The sequence below is a fragment of the Lactuca saligna genome, chromosome 1 (assembly GCF_052625555.1).
Source record: "Lactuca saligna cultivar CGN05327 chromosome 1, ASM5262555v1, whole genome shotgun sequence".
In the NCBI taxonomy this organism is placed as follows: domain Eukaryota; kingdom Viridiplantae; phylum Streptophyta; class Magnoliopsida; order Asterales; family Asteraceae; genus Lactuca; species Lactuca saligna.
Window position 1 is genome coordinate 192,484,377 of NC_136417.1, and position 20,634 is coordinate 192,505,010.

The following is a 20,634-nucleotide window of genomic DNA, read 5'->3' on the forward strand; positions in this document are numbered from 1 at the left end:
GTTTCAGAAAATCAAGAGAAGTACTCTCAAGTGTCAAGCAAGGGTAGAACTGTCCAGTGTAAAAATTGTCTACAAAGGGGACACAATAAAACATCATGCAAGAATCCTACAGTGGTTCCAGTTGCAAAAGGTGGTAGCTGTCAAGAATGGAAAGGGGATGAGTTCATCCAACCCCCTTAGTCTAGATTAGGGTATTTCTAACCCTACTTTTGTTAAGAACATGTATAAAACTTTTGGTTTTGGGCAAATGTTGATAGCCCCTTTTGTTGATAGCCCTTTTTGTTGATAGCCCCTTTTGTTTACATCCATATAAACTATAGGCTTTGGGCCCCTTGATCATGTTTTTGGGCATTTACACAACTTGCCATACAACTTGTTTGGATTTGGTTAATATTACTACATGTTCTATGATTAAAAATGTTCATGTTCCATTTGGTTATATTGATTCCTTGTTTTATAGATTCCAGTTATGCATACATTACTTGTGCTTACAATGTTTGCTTATATGGATACTAGTTATGCATGATTCCGGTCATGCATGATTCCGGTCATGCATGATTCCAGTCCTCTTATGTTAAACTTGTTTTGGCTTTGGTTAATATTATTACATGTTCTATTTTATTTTCCCTTTCTTTTAATTGCCTCCATAATCCTCTTATGTTAAAATTGGTGTAAGGGTAAAATTGTCATTTCAAACACTAAACCTTCAAAATCTTCCCATGAATGTGACCATCCATTCTTGAAAGCCATACCTGTCAAGGTTGAAAGCCATATCTAGTTATGCATGATTCCGGTCATGCATGATTCCAGTCCTCTTATGTTAAACTTGTTTTGGCTTTGGTTAATATTACTACATGTTCTATTTTATTTTCCCTTTCCTTTAATTGCCTCCATAATCCTCTTATGTTAAAATTTATGTAAGGGTAAAATTGTCATTTCAGACACTAAACCTTCAAAATCTTCCCATGAATGTGGCCATCCATTCTTGAAAGCCATACCTATCAAGGTTGAAAGCCATATCTAGTTATGCATGATTCCGGTCATGCATGATTGACTCCATTATGTATTGATCCGTTTGTGTATTAAATCCATTATTAACTTATTACAGTCATAGTTTGATTCCATTCATTGATTACAATCAACACATTTAAAGTTCATACATAAACTAGATACTTCATTCATAATCATATGAGTAACAAGATACTACATTCATAGTAAACTAACAACCCTTAGTCATAACCAAAACAAACACAACCAAAATACATTAAAACAACTTTCTATCCTACCAATCCATCAACATAACAAACAAAAACACAACAGAAACCACAGAGACGTAAAGCAATGATTTCCATCTTCCTCCTTCCACTGCTTATTGTGCAATTGGTTGTTCTGCCATTGGTTGTTCCACAACATCTCCAAAAAAGTTCCCAGCTGGTTGTTCTTGCCCAAACTCCCCAAATATTCGATGGTTCTCCAAATTGACATTGTTGTGTCATACTTATAACAGATCTGCATACCACTGGCTTGGTAGAGGAGGATCCATCCAACGAAAGTACTTGCAATCTTTGAGTCCATTTTGGTAATTTGGGCATCCTATAAACCTTCTTCCTGGGTTTAATGGAGTTCATGAAGTCCATCTTCCTACAGGATCACCACAGTAGCACCTCTTTCTGAGACGATTTGTTGAAGATGAAGAAGACGAAGAAGACATTTGTCTTGGTCCTCCACTGCTCCTGCTTCAGTCGTTGTCTGCTAGGGCACGAATGAAGTTTTACACTATATTTAGAGTTTAATACAAGGCCATTAAATGACTCAGCAAGTCCTTGCCACATAAGCCAATTTAACCGGCTAAATGAAGGTCACCGGTAAAATAGGGCCGAAATGTTCAATTTAACCGGTTTCCTGGGTTTTTTTGTTCAAAAAAAAATGTTGGGACAAAAGTGTAACTTTTCCCAAAAGTTTGGGACTTTTTTGAAGATTTCCCTTTGGTCAACTATGGACCTTAGAGACCATGGAGGGGTAAAATGGTCTTTTCACCCTTTTGAGATTTAGTGGAAGAGTTAGCTTAGCATCTCGGAGTGGTTATTACAAATTTCTTATTAGAGATAATTATATTATGTAGGTGGATTCTAGACTGTTAGTGGGGTACTAGATCTACTTGCTTACTTCTGAGGTGAGTCTTCTCACTATACTTGCCTGAGCGGTAATACTGTGTGACCAGAGGGTCTTATTTGAGTTATCGGATGGAGGGTCCTATGTGCTTATACTGAGTTATATGATATTATGTATTTGTCTTTGTGATATATTATATATTATTCTATGTTTTACTGAGTTAGGACCGGAGGGTCCAAACCGAGTTGTGAGACTGGAGGGTCTTCACTAAGATATAGAACTGGAGGGTCCAACCCAAGTTATGAGACCGGAGGGTCCATACAGAGCCGTGAGATCGAAGGGTCCTCACCGAGATGCATGAGACTGGAGGGTCTGTGCCGAGGTATAGCCATGAGAGGCTTATTATTTGTGTATGTGGTATTTTGGGGAACTCATTAAGCTTCGTGCTTACCGTGTTATGTGTTATGTGTTTTAGGTATTTGTCAGGATCGTAGGAAGGCATTGACTTGATTGTACACACTTGTTCGAGACTATGATGAGGATTCTAGGATATTATCAGTTGTTTTGTTGAATAGTGTTTTTAACATTTGATACATTGGGGTTTTGAGAAAATGTGATACTTATTTTATATGATTTAAAAATGAAAAAAAATGTTTGAAAACTTAGAGTGTTACATATCATAAGGCTTCGGGCTTCGGGAAATAAAGGTTTAGACCCATTTGGATTTGGGTAATGTAGATTATGTGATCCGAGAGTTCGGTTTGTCCTTTGGAGTCAAAGGTCAAAATGGGAAAAGTAATGTTTCAGACTTCTGTTATGAATTATGGGTTTTAGTTTGATGTTTTTGAAGTCAAAAGTAATTATATACGGTTGTATAGCTCCTTAATACCTTTCCATGCATATAAAGATCATCGAAATCGGAGTTGAAACGAAGAAGTTATGACCGTTTGAAGTTAGGATGATTTTTGGGTTAGCCACGTACGTTGGGCATAAGGGGAGTATGTTGGGTGTACTAGGGCATCCCTAGTACGCTGGGCGTACGCGATCAGTGCCCAAAACCTATTTTCGTGGTTTGAGCCCTATTTAAGCTCCTTAACTTCCCCGAACCCATTTCATTCTTAGCCTCCACCTCTCCCAACACCCTCTCTTGAAACCCTAACCCTAGTTTGAGCCTTGTGAGCAAAAAGAATGTGTTTTTAAGTGCTTTGGAGTGTTCTTGGTGCACCATGGAGAAAAAAGGAACTCATTGAAGAAGCGTTGGTTGCATTGGAGCTTGTAGATCCAGATCGTGTTCACCTTGATCTTTCTTTTGGTGGTATAAAGTTTGAATCTTGATGATGAAATTGTTAGATCTAGCTAGTTTTGGGTGTTATGAACTTTTGGACACTTTAAGTGAATAAAGTTTAGAACTTGAAAGTTTGTGACCTTGTATGGATAAAATTGGAAACTTTATCCATCTAAACATCATATTGATTCAAATCTAAAGGTTGGAGACTTTCAATGGATTAAGTTGAAAAAGATGCATGTTTGGTCCCTTTAAGACTTAAAGACTAGATCTTGTTTGTTGGGACTATTCTAATGGATAAAGTTGGAAGCGTTATCCATTATGAACAAGGGCAAAGCTTTATTAGGAACAGCTCCCTGATTTTTTGGTTATAAGTAGCCCGTATACTTTAATTTTATAAATATTAGGCCCAAAAATGTAAAATTTTGGTTGTCCCCCCCCCTGTTCACCGATTTTTATATATATTATATCCCCCCCCCCCTCCAAAAAAAATCAAATGTTGAAGCTCTGCCCCTGATTATGGAGTCATTAGGAACCATAAAAATGTGACCTTGGTCCCTAGTTTTCGTTCATGCATGGTCTCAGATATCTTAATGGGTTAAGAAGTTGCGGTTTTTGGATGTTGAAGACTTAATATCCATGCAAGACCATAAAGTTGGAAACTTTATTTTTAAGGATATCATTTGAGGGTTAGATATTGATTTTTGACGAAATAGCTTAAACGATTAAGCTCTTAATGGATTTGGAGGATTGTAGTCACGTACGCTGGGCGTACCAAAGGGTACGTTGCATGTACGTGGTCAACCCCTCGACTTCTGGTCAAGGCATAGTACGTCCCGCGTACGTGTTGAGTACACCCAACGTACTCAACTGAATTGACCCGGTCGACTCCGTTTACATTTAACTTTGACCAAATTTAACCTAAGGGCATTTTGGGTAATTTGATTTATAGTTTGAGATTTGGGTTCCTGTTAATTGTATAGGTGATCGATAGAGATAACTTTTAGAGTAGTGATCGGTGCAGCTATTCTTTCGGACCGTGAGGTGAGTTTTCTCATTATATCCATGGGTCGAAGGCACCAACGCCGATCCATTACTTTTTATGTGGAATGCTAGTTGTCTCTGTGATGCTCGCATGAATGACCATGATCTAGCCCCTAACAATTGAATGAAAGACCAGGATCTGGTCCCTGGCAATTATATAAAAGATTAGGATCTGGCGTCTGACAATTGTATGAAAGACCAAGATCAGCCCCTAACACTTGTATGTAAGACAGGGATTTAGCCCTCGACATTGGAAGGAAACACCATAGGAGTAACCTATGACACTTGTATGTTTTGGTATGTGGTATTTTGGGGAACTCATTAAGCTTTGTGTTTACAATTTCATATTTATAGTTTCAGGTACTTTCGGTTCGAAAGGGAAGGGTCCGACGTAACTGCACAACATCCCTAAAGTTTTCCACATTGGCAATTAATGATATTACTTTGATGTTTAAATAATATATTCACTTTAATTGGTTTTGAAACAACTCGATTGTATGATTTATTGTTTTAAAAATAAAAATTTTACCTTTGATTTTTGGGACGTTATACGGACATCATGATACATAATATAATTGTAAAAGACAAAGCCAAAATGTATTCAATCTAGACATGAAGAATCGGAGAACGATCAACAATGTCACCAAGCTAATCATCGGTCAAATTACATAACAAAGTAACACATCATAATTTATGATCAAGTTTGGTGGATCATATTTTTAAAACAATGAACAACAACCAAAACTATATGATTTTATTTCAGTTTTTTTAGGTTTATGTTTTTTAATTGAAATAATACATTTTTTATATTTTTTTTGTTTAAAGTTAATGAATACTTTAATTGAACCGGTCTATATAACTAGTTTCATATTCAAACCCATTTCCATAACTTTTATGTATTTTCTATTCCCTACCTACATTCTTATATATAAAACTATGAATTTCCTACATCTAGATAGGGGTATTGATCGGGTAATTTTTCCGGGTTTCAGGTAATTCGGGTTGGATAATTCGGGTTTTTCATGTTAAAAAAAATGCATGTTACCCGACCCAAAATAAATTCAGGTAATTCGGGTATCGGGTCGGGTTTGGGTAATTCGGGTATTTCCCGAAATATATAATTTTGTTTTTTGAATTTCACCTGAAAATAAATTTAATGAAATAAATATGTTGTGTTTTATTGGTCTTGTTTATATAAACAAACGATACATAAACGAAGTTACTCAAGCTTTGAACATTGAAATTTTTTAGTTAATAATACCTGAGATCAAGTAATTTTTTAACAACTTAATCCAATCTAATAAGATGTTAGAAAAATAAATACTTAAAAATCTTAATTTAAAAGTTTAAAATATTTAAGATAATTGTAGCTATAAATTTTAACATGTTATAAAGTTTTGTCAAGATAATAAGTTTGTTAGTTACAATAAAAACTATAATCTATAAAACAGTTAAGTTTTAAAAAACATAATGATATATAAACAATTACTTTTAATATTATTAGTGTCATATTATCTTAATAAAAAGATTCATATTTAAACGTGATCAAATATCTGTTATATACTACAAGATGTACAAAAAAATGAATTTTTTAAATAATTCAGGTATACCCGAAACCCAAAAAAATATACCATTTTACCCGACCGCAAAAAAAATCGGGTTACCCGATTAACCAAAAAAATCAGACGGGTAATTCTAATATCGGGTAATTTCGATAGGGTTACATCTAGCAATGGTTTGTCGCTTTTCGAATTGTATACAATCCGGATAACGTAAGCAATCAAAATGTTCAATTTGCTTTGAAAATTAGTTGTTTTTTAACAGGCTATGTTAAATACAACTATTAAAGTTCAATAAACCAATTCAAACATTTTTTAATCGATTCGTTTCAACATGATTTTTTAAGAAACCATCTAAATCGATTAAATTTAAAAATGATCATAAAACTAGCCATTGTTGAACCGCTCTCATCAACGACCGGTTCAATCAGGTCTTTAAAATATTAAAAAGGATAAAGGTGAAACACCCAGCTATATTAAGTTAATTTATATTTTCAGGACTTATGCAAACTTGGTTTTTAAGGATTAATGCCATAAATGGATACCATACTATCTATACTTTTAGACTATCATTATATATATAATGGTAACCATCTATTTATATTTTTCACAAATTATCATTGAAAATCATCATAATAATGGTACTTTGTGAGTATAAACTTCCAGTTAATTACTTAATCAACGATATTTTATGAAAAACAAAATAGTTTATAAGCATTTACCATTGTTTTAAACTTAATAATGTCCATTTTAACAACCAGATCAACATGCAACAAAACAAGCAAATACTATCGTGATTTGAATTGACAAAAAAAGGTGGAATACGGTGTACTAAAATCTAAAACATGAGCAATTATAGAAATTTTCCAAAAAAACAACCATAAGAATAGACAAATATATTGAATATAAAGTAACTTGATTGTCAAAGGGATCCCATTTTAGCATCCAACAAAAGTAATTCACACCAAACATTTCATATAAATCTAATCAACAACAAAACCCCAACATGGGCATCAAATACCTTACAAAAAACTACACCTTTTTTTCCTGGGTTTTCCAATAGCAACACAAAAACCAATTAAAAATAGAAATAAAAATTAATTTTTTTTTTTTCATTTTTTTCCATATATCTTGATTTTACCAATCTCATATGAACTGAGAATTCAGAAAGCCTATTTTGAAAGAAAAAAAAAAAAAAAAAAAAAAAAAAAAAAAAAAAAAAACAGGAACCAAATCGTGTAATGTGTTGTATAAAACAGGTGCTTCGATTAGCTCTAACCAAATTTACGGTGTTCTAAAAACTGATTTACCTCCCACTCACGCAGCTGTAACTTTTTTTTTTATAATAAATTCACAATCAATCCTCCAATCTTCATAACTTTTCACATCTCCAGATACCTTTTCCTAGGCAGCAATTCCTGAAAATCATATAATCACAACAAAAAAAAAAGTACCGACTTAATAAAACAATGTCATTGAAAATATGAGTTGATTCTGAAAGTTGGAGAAAACTATATTATATATGGGTGTTTCTTTTTAATTTAATACAAGAAAAAAAAACTTAATAAAGAAAGTCAAAGGAAAAAACAATTATATATTTATATATAGATTGTATATAAAGCAAACCCAAGTTAAACCTTATTTTCTCAAATAAGGAGAAAATAAGGAAAGTGATTGACCATTAATCTGACATAAATCATAGGTACAAAATTTTAAAAAAAAAAAAAAATTGTTTTAGACCTAAATCAGTGAAAGAAAGATAGACGCAAAGAAACTGTTGTTTTTCCTTGAAATATTCGCAAGACAATTCTTTATATGATTAAATGCAACTTATGAACTTACATCTTCATCACAAAATAATAATAATAATAATAATAATAACAAAAAGAAATAAGAGTTAAAAGTTGAAAGAAAAAAACATACCTCTATTTGATCTATTTGTCACACTATAACCAACATAGCCAACTGAGTTTTTTGGCATATCATCCGAAGCTCCACCTCCAAGACTATATCCAAACAAACCAGGCACTTCCAGCTCCGGCGAAGACGACCGCCAGGTGGAGTCAGCATAAAACGAACCGCCGCCACCACCACCACCAATTTCACCATCATCAATCACACCATATGAATAGCCTGGTGTAATACCATTACCATTGTTCCTCCTATACCCAATACCACTCTCTTCACTTCCATACCCAAGATTACCACCAATAAAACCACCATTTCCACCACCACCACCACCACCACCACCACCGGAATTTCCCCAAATCGCTCCAATCCCGCCAGATGCACTTCCCGGAGCCAAAAAGTTGCTTAGATTTGGAGAAGAATTTGTAGCAAAAGACTGGCTTCCATTCCCCCACATGCTATGGTTCGAGTTCAAAACAGAACCATTTCCACCACCACCACCACCGCCGCCATTGCCGCCATACCCAATCGGATCACCATACCTATTCGAACCCACACCATACATAGGACTAATTGCACGTGGGTATCCAAGATTAGACCCAAAGTTTCCATTTCCATTTCCATTTCCATTTCCATAATTGATACCCAAAATGGAATCGGAATTGAGGCCTAAATTATTATAGGTGGAGGGACTAAAAGGCGGAAACCCATTCCTCCCAACAGTCACAGGACTAAACCTACCATCCATTCTTCCACCATAACTTGGACTATTATACCCCTGACCCTGAGTATACCCGTTAAGAAAACTACTAGCCCTACTTAAACCATAGTTAAACCCACCACTTATCTGACTCTGACCACGGTTAGGTCCAGGAGAAGATTCTTTTGGAACAGCTCGTTTCACTTCCACCATTTTCCCATTCAGTTCATGGAATGTTTTAAGCAACGCCTTATCAACTGATTCCTCTGAATCATATGTGATGAATCCAAAACCTCTTGGCCTTTGGGTATTATGGTCATACATCACAACCACATCAGTGATTATTCCAAATTGGTCAAAATAGGTTTTGAAATCGCTTTCAGTTACTGATGATGCCAATCCTCCTACGAATATCTTTTTTGTTCGTGTGGGACCCGGTGAACCTTGAATGCTCCCATTGCTTCTGTTCAGGATTTGTTGATCGTCTCTTGGAACTGCCTTTTTTGCTTCCACCTAAACATTGAAATTGAATAAACGGGATCAGAATTATGTAACGATGGATGTGAATTTGTTTATGTTAATTTAAACATTGTCGACTGCTTTGTAAGAAGAAGAGATGAAAGTGTAAATGAATGTACATTGCTGTTTCTTGCGTTTAAGAGTGAATAGAATAAGGGTAAAATGGAAGTATAAGAGTAATTTTACTCTGTTGTTTCTCTACTAAACTGATTGTAATGAATTTCAAATCGCACATCCAAAATTATAATGATTGACGACATGAGCAATGCAATAGTTTTAGTAGATTTACAATCTGTTTAGTTATAAGAAGAATCGTTGAAAGGTGAGATTATAATTTATAACAATAAATCACGATTGAAAAAACAGAGAAAACTTACAGTTCTACCATCAATGGTGTGTTTTTCTTTGACGACTCTTTCAGCAACAGCAGGGTCAGAGAAAACAACAAAACCGAACCCACGGGCACGACCTGTGGTTCGATCCTTCATAATTACGGCTTCAATTACTTCACCAAAAGTTTCGAAATACTCTTTCAATCGTTCTTCATTTGTGTCCCATGAGATTCCACCGATGAACAGCTTCCCATGCTCCATTTCCATTCTGCAAAATCAAATCGATGATTCAGTTTCAAGTCGAGAATTTCATCAAGTAAATTAGATGGACTTCAAAAGGATCCTAACACACAGATCTCATCAAAACCATATATAACACAGCACCTAGATGCATATGTATGTCAGATTCTTTGAGTTCATTAATCAAAAGCCTTATCTTCATACCCATCAGGATGTAGATTAACTAAAAACAACACATAAAAACGTTGAAATTGTAAGAAATCTACCAGAAAGTTTGCGGATTCTTTGTAACTGAGAAATGGGTATTCTTGGAATCAATCAAAAAGCATCGGATCTCCCACAGATCGATACTTGATCAACACACAAAAGCACAAGTCCTACAAGACGAGAATAAAGTTTGTGATTTTAGGATCGAAAACTGTAAAATTGATGAAAAATATCAACAACCCATGATTGTTATAGTCGTGGTGATTTTACCAAGTAACAAAAGCGATCGAAAATCTAAGATCTGATTAGAGGCATAAGAAACAAGATGAGAGGGCGAGCGACGCCCCCTTTCGGCAATTCAGTGTTGATGATTATAGTTATATAAAACGAGTCTTTTTTCGTGTTAGATGATGAAGATTGAAGGGAGAGAAAGAGAGGCGATGGAAGAGAAGAAGATTTATGTGTAATGGTTGACAGCAGAAGAAGATCTCTCTTGTTATAGATTGCAGAGAGAAGGAGAGGGAGGGGGAGATGGAGAGGGAGATGGAGAGGGCTCTTTAGCTGCCCCCTTCTCGTGTAAGAAATTGTACAAACCGGTGAGTGCAAAGTTTTAAATTACTCCTCCATTTCACACAATTTTCAATAATTTATTTCCACTATTCAATGTTGTGAAAAATTAGAATGTTTTTATTTTTGGCTAAAATAAAAACAATATCAAGTACTTGATTATAATTAGATTATTATATTCTAAAATTTGTAATCAAGATAATTTAACTATTTTAGAATTTTGGATTCAAAACTTGTAAAATAGTTATGATTTTCTAAAATCATATACATTTTTAATTGTGGTTTTTAACATATAATGATTAAAAGATGTCTTTTGATTAAGTATTTATTAATTTATGCGGTATTACGGTTGTAAAATGGTTTTTTAAAAAAATATTTATATTATGTTATCTAATACCAAAATGTAATGTAATAATTGTATAATTCTTTTTAATAGTCGGCAAACCATATTTTTTGTGTAACAAGAAAATAAATTATCAAAAAAATTTTATTTAAATAAATAAGTAATGGAAAAATAACTTTAACAAAATTCTTATATGAGTCGATATGTGTTAATTTTATTTCATCCAAATACTTAAAATAACTCATTACCTGTTTCAAATCACATCAAGTGAATAAACAATCTCAACTATACATAAAATGATATTGAAAATATTTTTTTAAGTAATTATTTGGGTATAATACTTGTTTGTAGACATTATTGAAAAAATAAATATTACATTAAAATAATATTTTAATAATATCATACAATTATCATTATATCAAATTATAATATGAAATTTCATATGAATTTATATGACCGAATTCCATTAAAATCAGGTTATGTAAACTTGTTTTCTATTTTGATGTTTTTGTTTATACAATGTGCTATTTTTTTAATGTTTATATTTAACTAAATTTTTTTTCTTAAAACATAATGTCGGCATATTCTACTAATTATGATTTATTTTAATTGATTAAATCATGTACTTCTGCTTTGGTAATTACTTATTGAAACCGATCATACATACATTTAAATAATCAAGTACACCGATATTGTTATATTCTTTTAAGTGAGTTTTTTCTGTGAAACGGTTTGGTTTTATTTTTAGCTAAAACTAAATCATAATCATTATAAATGAATAATGCATTTTGATAGTCATTAAGTATTGGTTAATAATGATTTTGATGAACGGTTTTTGTTGGTTAAAGGTTAATAGTAGTTAATTGTAATAGTCGAAAATAGGATAAAAATAAAAAATCATTTGCTATGACATCTGGAAAACATAAATACAATGTTGTAAAAAATGAAGGATTCAATGTTTTTAACCTTATTAATATGCTAGAAGAGTAGGTATCTTATTCAATTCAAATAATTACCTTTTAAAATTTTAATTCCAAATATAATTACATATCATATATTTAATGTTATATTATATTATACAATTATTAATAGTATTGGTTCGGTTTGGTTTTTAGTGGGTTGATTTTGGATGAAACCATAACCAAACCATGTGCATTTGGTTAATTAAAAATAAAAACCGCACTACCTTTCTTAGTAATGATTCAATTATTACGGTTAATTTGGTTTTGATTCGGTTTTTCGGTTAATATGTTCACATTTAGCTTTTTCATGGTTTTTAAAAAATTGTGTTGTATTGTAATTTTGGCATTTTTCAAACATAAGGTTGTTTTATACGGGTCTTTAGCCTCAATGACCTTGAGGCTCATGGACCCCCCCCCCCCCCCCCCTCACCCCCCACACCCCTCGGTATAATTATTAATAATATTGGCAATGACGGCTCATCCAGTTTAGGAGCTCTAAGTGAACCAAAAATTTGGGGCTCTTTGTCATTACTATAATTAATGTTATAAATTAAACCATCATCATTTCTAAAATCCAACTTGACACAACGAATATTAAAAAACAAATTACGTATAAATACACTGATGGGTTTTAGCCATATGAACATTCCTATGTGCACATACAAACCCTAATGCTTGGATCTAGGTTTCTCTAATTGAACATGCATTGAATCCAAGACTTTTGAATAATAGATCTAGGTAATAACATAAGAAAAACAGATCTAGAAGATTACCTTAAGTTGCTTGAATCTTCTTATCCTTGGAGCTTAGAGTCACAATTGTCACTCCTCTAATGGCTTACAAACACCAACTAGCAAGAGGATGATTATAGAGAGAGAGGAAAGGGAAGTAAGAAATCGGCCAGGGTTCCTTTAGTGACAAGGGTGCCGATTTCCTTAACCCCTTGGGTCTATTTATACTTGTAAGGCTCCTAGGCTTTCACCCTTAAACCCTAATTGGATAACTTAGGCCCTAAGCAATCCAATACCCTAATGATAAGCCTTGGACGAATTCTAGGTCTATCCTAAGCCCCAAAACCGTCCACCACTTATCCATAAGGGATTATAGCCCAAAGTACAACTATCATACACTTGACAGTTTATGCCCTTCTATTTAATTAATCTCTTTAAGTCACCAAATTAATTCCTAATTAATTTATGACTTATATTAATCAAATAACAATATTATTATTCCTTATAATATTTCTCATAATATTTCTTCTCTCATTATAAATCATCCTGTCAAGTTGTTATGGTGAAGGCAACCCAAAAGGATCATTCTCAATCGGGTCAAATAGTTACCAAATATAGTTGCAGCCTTAGACAATATTCCAACATACACGTCATCTTACTCAATTCTATTTACACTATTCTTTTCATTCTCTTTATTCTATTCAATTTTTAAACCTCTTCAGTCAAAAAATGGTGCAACACTCGAACAAAATGTTTATGGCTAACAATCAAATTTGCAACAAAAGTTTTTTGGTATATCATCCTCTATACCAAACTTTTAAATACAAACACCCTTCAACTAACTCTTTCACCCACACGACCATTTGTATAATTTGTTATTGAAACTCAAGTTGAAGGTAGTCGGAAAGGAAAAGGGAAAACAGAATTAAAAGGGAAAACCCGAGACAATCAAGAAGGTCCACATTGGTGGATGTTGGAGGAGGAATACGCTTTAGAAGAAGGGTGGTGTCGGACATCAAAAAATAACATTAAAGGAATTGGTATGAAGAAAAGTGCTTTTTGGGAAGTGGGGTTCATAATATTTCATGCTTTGTTGAAAAAAAAATGCATATTGTAACACCAATATGCTAAGTAGTAAATGAAAAAAATAGCAAGTAGGTCACCAAATTCAACTCGATCTACAATTCGAAAAAGGAAAGCAGTGGCAATGACTTCGATTTTTTTAAAGCCACAAAAGTGTAATATCAAGTGGAGATGGGTCATAATTTTGAGTTTGAGAGACCATGGGAGATGTTAAAAAGAGATGTAGGACTCGGTGTACAATGTCGTTAAAGGTGCAATCTAAGAGGTCGTGAAATTTGAGTTCGGTCGACGTCTCTAATGCACGGACTCACATCAACCTTTGTGACAACTAGCTGAATTAGGTTAATGTTCGTCAGTCGAACCACCTCGAATCCTCTTTTTGAAACATCAAAAAATGTTAGTAAAAATTTTCATTTTTCAAACACCGAAAAATACAACCAAATTGTTCCAAATCAACCATAGTATAAATATTATCAACATTAGAGTGAAATCAAATGTAACGCCTACAGATTCGGGCTAGTCAATTCAGAGACAATAAGCATAAAAAATGAGTTATTTATGGAATATTATTTAGAAGGAGTAATCTTAACCAAGTGGTAGTATATGTTACAATGGTTCTGTACATATAAAGAATGCCAAAATCCGAGTTATAACGAAGAAGTTATGGCCCGTCGAAGTTTTACGGCAAAACCGACACGGCACCGGGAGGCGTAAATAGTGAATTTACGATAGAGGACTTTTTAGCCTTAGTGATCTAAAAAAAAGTTGTAGTATACGTTAAACCGAGAGCGTGCATTAAAAAATGCCTAAATTTGACTTCGTATGAGGAAGTTATGAATTTTCTAAGATTTGGCATAGCAATGCACAACCCGAAACTCTAATTTTAGATCGAGCGGTTTTTGGCCTACACTACCTAAATAAGAGTTGAAGATCTCATTAATAGGAATTCAACGATAAAAAGACAGACAAAAACGGAGTCCGTATGAAAGCATTACGAATTTTTTGCGGTCATTTAATAGTATAATCTCCTCTTACTGTTAAATTTAAGATCGGTTGAGAATTAGCCGACAGAGTCAAAAATAAAGTTGTAGATCTTATTTTTACCTATGCATGGATATAAAAAATGTCAAAACGGAGCTCATATGCGAAAGTTACAAATTTTAGAAGTCGGAAGTGTGTTGTACGAAAATGGGTGATGTGACACAATCATGGCCATTGCTTTCTCCCCAAGTCTTGCCACCAGATGGTGACATGTAGCATCAAGTTCAGCCATATTTCACCCTCTAAATAGAGCTTCTTCCACCCTCATTTTCTTCACACCTTTCACATTCTTTCTTCTCTCTACACTCACTCTAAACCTCCTAAAACTCCCCTAGCATTAGAAGAAAGCCCCGGAGCGCTCGACAGCTCCAAGAAGAAGAGATTTCGGCTCAGAAGTTCTACCCCTGTAGAACCTGGCTTCTAGCCAAACCCCCTCGTAGGTAAGATATGCCTACACTATTTTAAATATAGTTTTTATTTAAATATAATTATGTTATTAGGATCTTATAATAAATATTTGGGCTATTATTATGAGTTATATAAGTGTCGTTATAATATCTTTTTAACCACTTGCGGTACGGGGAATCTGGTTTGGAGGGCCGCTTGGGTTGCTGGATTTCAGAAGTGCTATATGCCAAAATGATCTTGCCCTCCGATGTTCCATGTCTAGCCCCTGTTTGTACATATGTAACATCTGGATTTCGATGTATCACAATTTAAGTATTTACTTTTGAATTAAGAAGGGGGACTCGACAGGTTGACGCCTAAACTCGTCGAGTAGGATCACGACTGATGACTCGGATTAATGAATGGACTCGACGAGTCCATGTTGTTGGCAGAAACCCTAAATATTTGGTCATGCGCCCTATTTAAAGGCACTTATGGCCTTCATTTGCAGCTACCTTTCCAGAAGAGAAAACCCTAACGAGCTTGAGCGTGTAGAGTGAGAGAAAGAGCCATCTTGAGCTTTTTGGTGTGATTTTGCAAGAAAGGAGAAGAGCTCCAACAAGAAGGACCAGAGGAGGTTGTTGTTCTGAGTTATTCAAGCAAGGAGCTTCATTCTAAGGTACCAAATCGAACCCCTTTTCTTCCATATTGTGTAGATTCCATTTTTGGGGTTAGGGCTTGAATCACTTCATTTTTGGGTTTTGAAACCCCTCTTGCAAGTTTGTGTTATAGATCTGGACCCTTCTAGGTCCAGAGAGTCCAAATCATCCAACTTTATGTAGTCTCATTGGTGTTTTGAATCTAGGTTGTCATTTAAGAGCTATTTCATCAAATAGAGCTTGATGTGTGGTGCATGGACATAAAGATTGAACCTTTACATGACTTTTGGGTGTTAGAAGGTCAGATCTATAGGTTAGAGAATTAGATCTGACCTCAGAAGGTCAAAAGAGTGTTGCCATGGAGGAAACACGCTGAGTCTATAAGAGGACTCGACGAGTCGAATCGGGTTGCCCCACGATTCGTGATCAGTGGTAACCCGTCGAGTGAAAGGTTAACTTGACGAGTCGAGTAAGGCCTAAGTAGGATTCAAAGGACACGCGTGGACTTGTCGAGTCACTTAAGTGCACTCGACGAGTCTGGTCAAAGTTGGACAGTTGATTGAGTTGATTTCAGTTGACCTTAGGGTTCGTCAAATTGATTTAAAGATAGGTCAAGGAGGGGTAGAATAGTCTTCTACCCATTCTTAGAGAGGATGATGTAAGGAGTGTATTGATTAGAGATGTTATCATTTTGATAGGCGGATGCTAGATCGGGGATTCGAGCACGAGAGTTTTCTAGACATCTTATGAGGTGAGTCTTATCACTATACATTACCTAGAGTGGTATCTATGTGCAGACCGGAGGGTCTTACGTGTTGTGTGCTTGCTTGTGATTATGTACTTTGTGATTTATGTATGCTATGTGATATTAGACTGGACTGGAGGGTCCAACGACTTACAAGGCCACAGGGTCCTTAACCAGACCGGACCGGAGGGTCTAACGATTTAGACCGGACCAGAGGGTCCAACAAGCTACGGGATTGGAGGGTCCCACTGAGACACATTGATCGGAGGGTCTTACCGAGTTATAGCCTGGAGTGGCTTATGTGTTGTATGTGGTATTTTAGGGAACTCGCTAAGCATGCTTACCGGGTTATGTGATAGGTGTTTCAGGTACCAGCGAGGATCGCGGGAAGACACTGACATGATCTGTACACACTGATAGAGTGTTATGTAATATGTATTTGAGATTCTAGGATATGTTTCACTAGGATAATATTTGATACACTTGAGTTTCTGATTACTTTATGACATATGTTATGTTATAAAAATGATTTTTTTTTTAAATTCACGTCATTACAAGTTGGTATCAGAGCCTTGGTTTGAGGGATTTGGATGCACCTTCTGGCGTATCTGAACTCAAACTGAGTATTTGAGAAAAAATTTCATAAAAGAAACAATTTTTATAAAAGAGTAAAAGATTTTGAGAAAAGTAGAACGGAGCAGTGTGTACGATCAGCCAGTGCCCAAACGGTGATTTCCTAAAATACCCTTACATTATGTGTTATGAGATATTATGTGATATGTTATGCATGCTAGAGTAGGCTAGGTATTCATATATGTGAATAGAGTGGCCTGATTTTTGATGCCTTAGCCAAGGAGGTTAATGCTACTATGAGTTACTTCGAGAGTGAGTAGGTAGCAGCGAGGAGCTTATGAGCGGTCTACTGGAGGGTAGTTTATGTTCAGTGAGATATAGTGTACTTGTGATTTGGGATCTTAGGAAGAGGACCTAGGGTGAATACTAACGTGGTGTGGAAGGTGATGGGTTTTAGCCATAAGAAATTTCCTATGTACGCATGCAAAACCCTAATGCTTGGATCTAGGCTTTCTAATTAAACATGCTTTGAATCCAAGACTTCTAATGGCTAATAGGTTAAATAACAACATTGAAACAGATCTAGAATCATACCTTTAAGTTCCTTGTTGATCTTGTTGTCTTGGAGCTTCTAGAGTCACAAATGTCACTCCTCTAATGGCTTACAAACACCAATAGCAAGCAAGATGACTTAGGAGAGAGGAGAGGGGAGGAATTCGGCCAGAATATCTATACTTTAGATGGTGTGTCGAATTCCCTCACCCCTAGGGTCTATTTATACTTGTAGACTCCTTAAGGGTTACAACCTAAACCCTAATTGGATAACTTAGACTTTAAGTTGATCCATATCCTTTCCTTGATAACCCTATGGACGATTTTGGCTTATCCAAGCCCTAGAAATCGTCCATCCTATCTAGGATAAGGATTTATAGTCTAAAGTGTAACTATCAAACAATTGACAGTTTATACCCTCTTATTTAATTAATCTCTTTAAGTCACCAAATTAATTCCAATTAATCTATGACTTATATTAATCAAATAACCATATATTATTCCTTATAATATTTACTCTCTTTTAACAAATCATCCATCAAGTTGCTATGGTGAAGGCAACCCAAAAGGACCATGCACAACCGGATCAAATACTTGTCTAATATAGTTGCAGCCTTAGACACTATTCCAACAGTCTCCCACTTGGATAAGTCTAGTAACTATACAAGTACAATTCGGTTTGCAATCGTAGCTCTCAAAGACGCTGTCAACTCTGATCTAATCAATCTTGTCCTTTAGATAAGGGATCTTACAGTCCTCTGTTAGATATCATGCTGACAATCCTATGGAATGGTTAGTCTAGCATTTGATTTCTCGATCTCTGATTTATTTGACATAGAACTTAATCAAACACATCAATTCAGTTCTAACCGGGCCTGGCACATAAGTCAAATCAAATCATCGAGTGGCCAAGATATCTCTTCTACCCTCTTAGGATAAAATTTACAGATAAACTTCGACTTATATGCATTTACTTATTCATTAACCAACCATACACAACAATGCGTTTTATAACACCAAGTTACTGATGCGTTTTCGCATTATCAATGTACAATCAATTAACAAATAATAAACCATATATCTAGGTTTTAAGACTATATGATATTATCGTCTTGCGATCACCTTTTATATCGTATTCCATAAAGTGATTCCAGCAAGCGCGGGTTTATTCCAATGCTCAAAACCAGTTCATAAGCACTCATGAACGTTGCAGCAACCCTTGCTATGTCTAACACCATTTAGACATTCTACACACCAATTCATGACAATCTTCATTCATATCTACTCCCAACATATGAACGATTGTGGACCATTTGAATAATTCAATTATTCCTAATAAACTCAATTATTCTGGAAGTCAAAACATGCAAAGTGAAACAATAGTTAAACAATTAACATGTGACAGTAACTTTACTCATAAATAAAACTCCTTTATTTAATCATCAAATGTTAATTACATTTATCTATTATACGTTTCTAATACTATCTAATCTATACTAATATCATCCTTCAGCCCAATACTCCTAGCATGCTGCAAGTGCTTAACCTTACTCAGTCCCTTCGTAAGCGGATCTGCTGGGTTATCTTCTGATGATATCCTCTTCACTACGAGTTGTCCTTCTTCTACACGATGTCTAATGAAGTGATATTTTCTGTTGATATGTCGAGATCTACCATGATCCCTCGGTTCCTTGGTCAAGGCAACCGCACCTTCGTTATCACAGAAAATCTCCATGGGCTCCTTTATGGCCGGCACAACTCCAAGATCACCAATGAAGTTCTTTAGCCACATTGCCTCCTTCGACGCTTCGCTCGCTGCGATGTACTCTGATTCGCACGTTGAATCAGCTACGGTTTCCTGCTTGGAACTTTTCCATGTCACTGCTCCTCCATTTAGGGTAAAGACCCAGCCCGACTGCGAACGATAGTTGTCCCTGTCGGTCTGAAAGCTGGCGTCACTATACCCTCGCACCTTCAAGTCATCACTCCCTCCAAGGACTAAGAACCATTCTTTCGTCCTCCGAAGGTACTTAAGGATATTCTTCACCGCAATCCAATGTGCTTTGCCAGGGTTCCCTTGGTATCTGCTAACCATGCTCAAAGCGAAGGCTACATCAGGGCGAGTACAAGTCATAGCGTACATGATTGAGCCAATTGCGGAAGCGTATGGTACTCGGCTCATTTCTGCTATCTCAGCTTCGGTACTCGGACTTTGAGTCTTACTCAACTTGGCATTTCCTTGTATCGGTAGTTCTCCCTTCTTTGAGTTTTCCATACTAAAACGTTTTAGTACTTTCTCTAAGTAAGTATTCTGACTAAGTCCAATTAGTCTCTTACTTCTTTCTCTTACAATCCTTATTCCCAAAATGTAAGAAGCCTCTCCGAGGTCCTTCATAGAGAAACACTTCCCGAGCCAGGACTTGACCTCCTGCAGAGTCGGGATGTCGTTCCCTATGAGTAATATGTCATCGACATATAGAACGAGAAAGCTTACTATACTCCCACTGGCTTTGACATATACACAAGATTCGTCTTCGCTTCGTACAAATCCAAACTCTTTGACTTTCTCATCGAAGCAAAGATTCCATCTGCGAGACGCTTGCTTAAGTCCATAAATGGACTTCTCAAGCTTACACACTCTATTCGGATGCTTCGGATCCACAAACCCCTCTGGCTGAGCCATGTAAACATCCTCAGCCAACTTTCCATTAAGGAAAGCGGTCTTGACATCCATTTGCTAAATCTCATAATCATGAAATGCGGCAATTGCTAGCATCACTCTAATAGATTTAATATTCGCAACTGGTGAGAAGGTCTCATCATAGTCAACTCCGGGAGTTTGAGTAAAGCCCTTCGCGACCAATCGTGCCTTATATGTGTGTACGTTCCCATCCACGTCGGTCTTCTTTTTGAAGATCCATTTGCACCCAACGGTCTTACGTTCGGGCACATAATCAACCAAATTCCAAACTTGGTTATCGTACATGGATTGGATCTCGCTATCCATTGCCTCTTTCCATTTCGCAGACTCCGGGCCTGCCATGGCTTCCTTATAGCTATTAGGTTCATCAAGATTTACTAGTGT

At 35.5% G+C, this 20,634-nt stretch overlaps 1 protein-coding gene across 1 annotated transcript; it reads right to left on the bottom strand.

The window, feature by feature from the left end:
• Positions 1 to 6,877: 6,877 nt before the first annotated feature.
• On the bottom strand, positions 6,878 to 10,508 carry LOC145047087 (heterogeneous nuclear ribonucleoprotein 1-like). The gene is made up of 5 exons (XM_078995333.1): positions 10,177 to 10,508; positions 9,966 to 10,076; positions 9,505 to 9,727; positions 7,924 to 9,121; positions 6,878 to 7,418 (listed from the first exon to the last, which is right to left on the bottom strand). The coding sequence occupies exons 3-5, from the start codon at positions 9,724 to 9,726 to the stop codon at positions 7,405 to 7,407; spliced, it is 1,434 nt and encodes a 477-aa protein (XP_078851459.1). The 5' UTR covers position 9,727; positions 9,966 to 10,076; positions 10,177 to 10,508; the 3' UTR covers positions 6,878 to 7,404.
• Between the last annotated feature and the right edge of the window lie 10,126 nt (positions 10,509 to 20,634).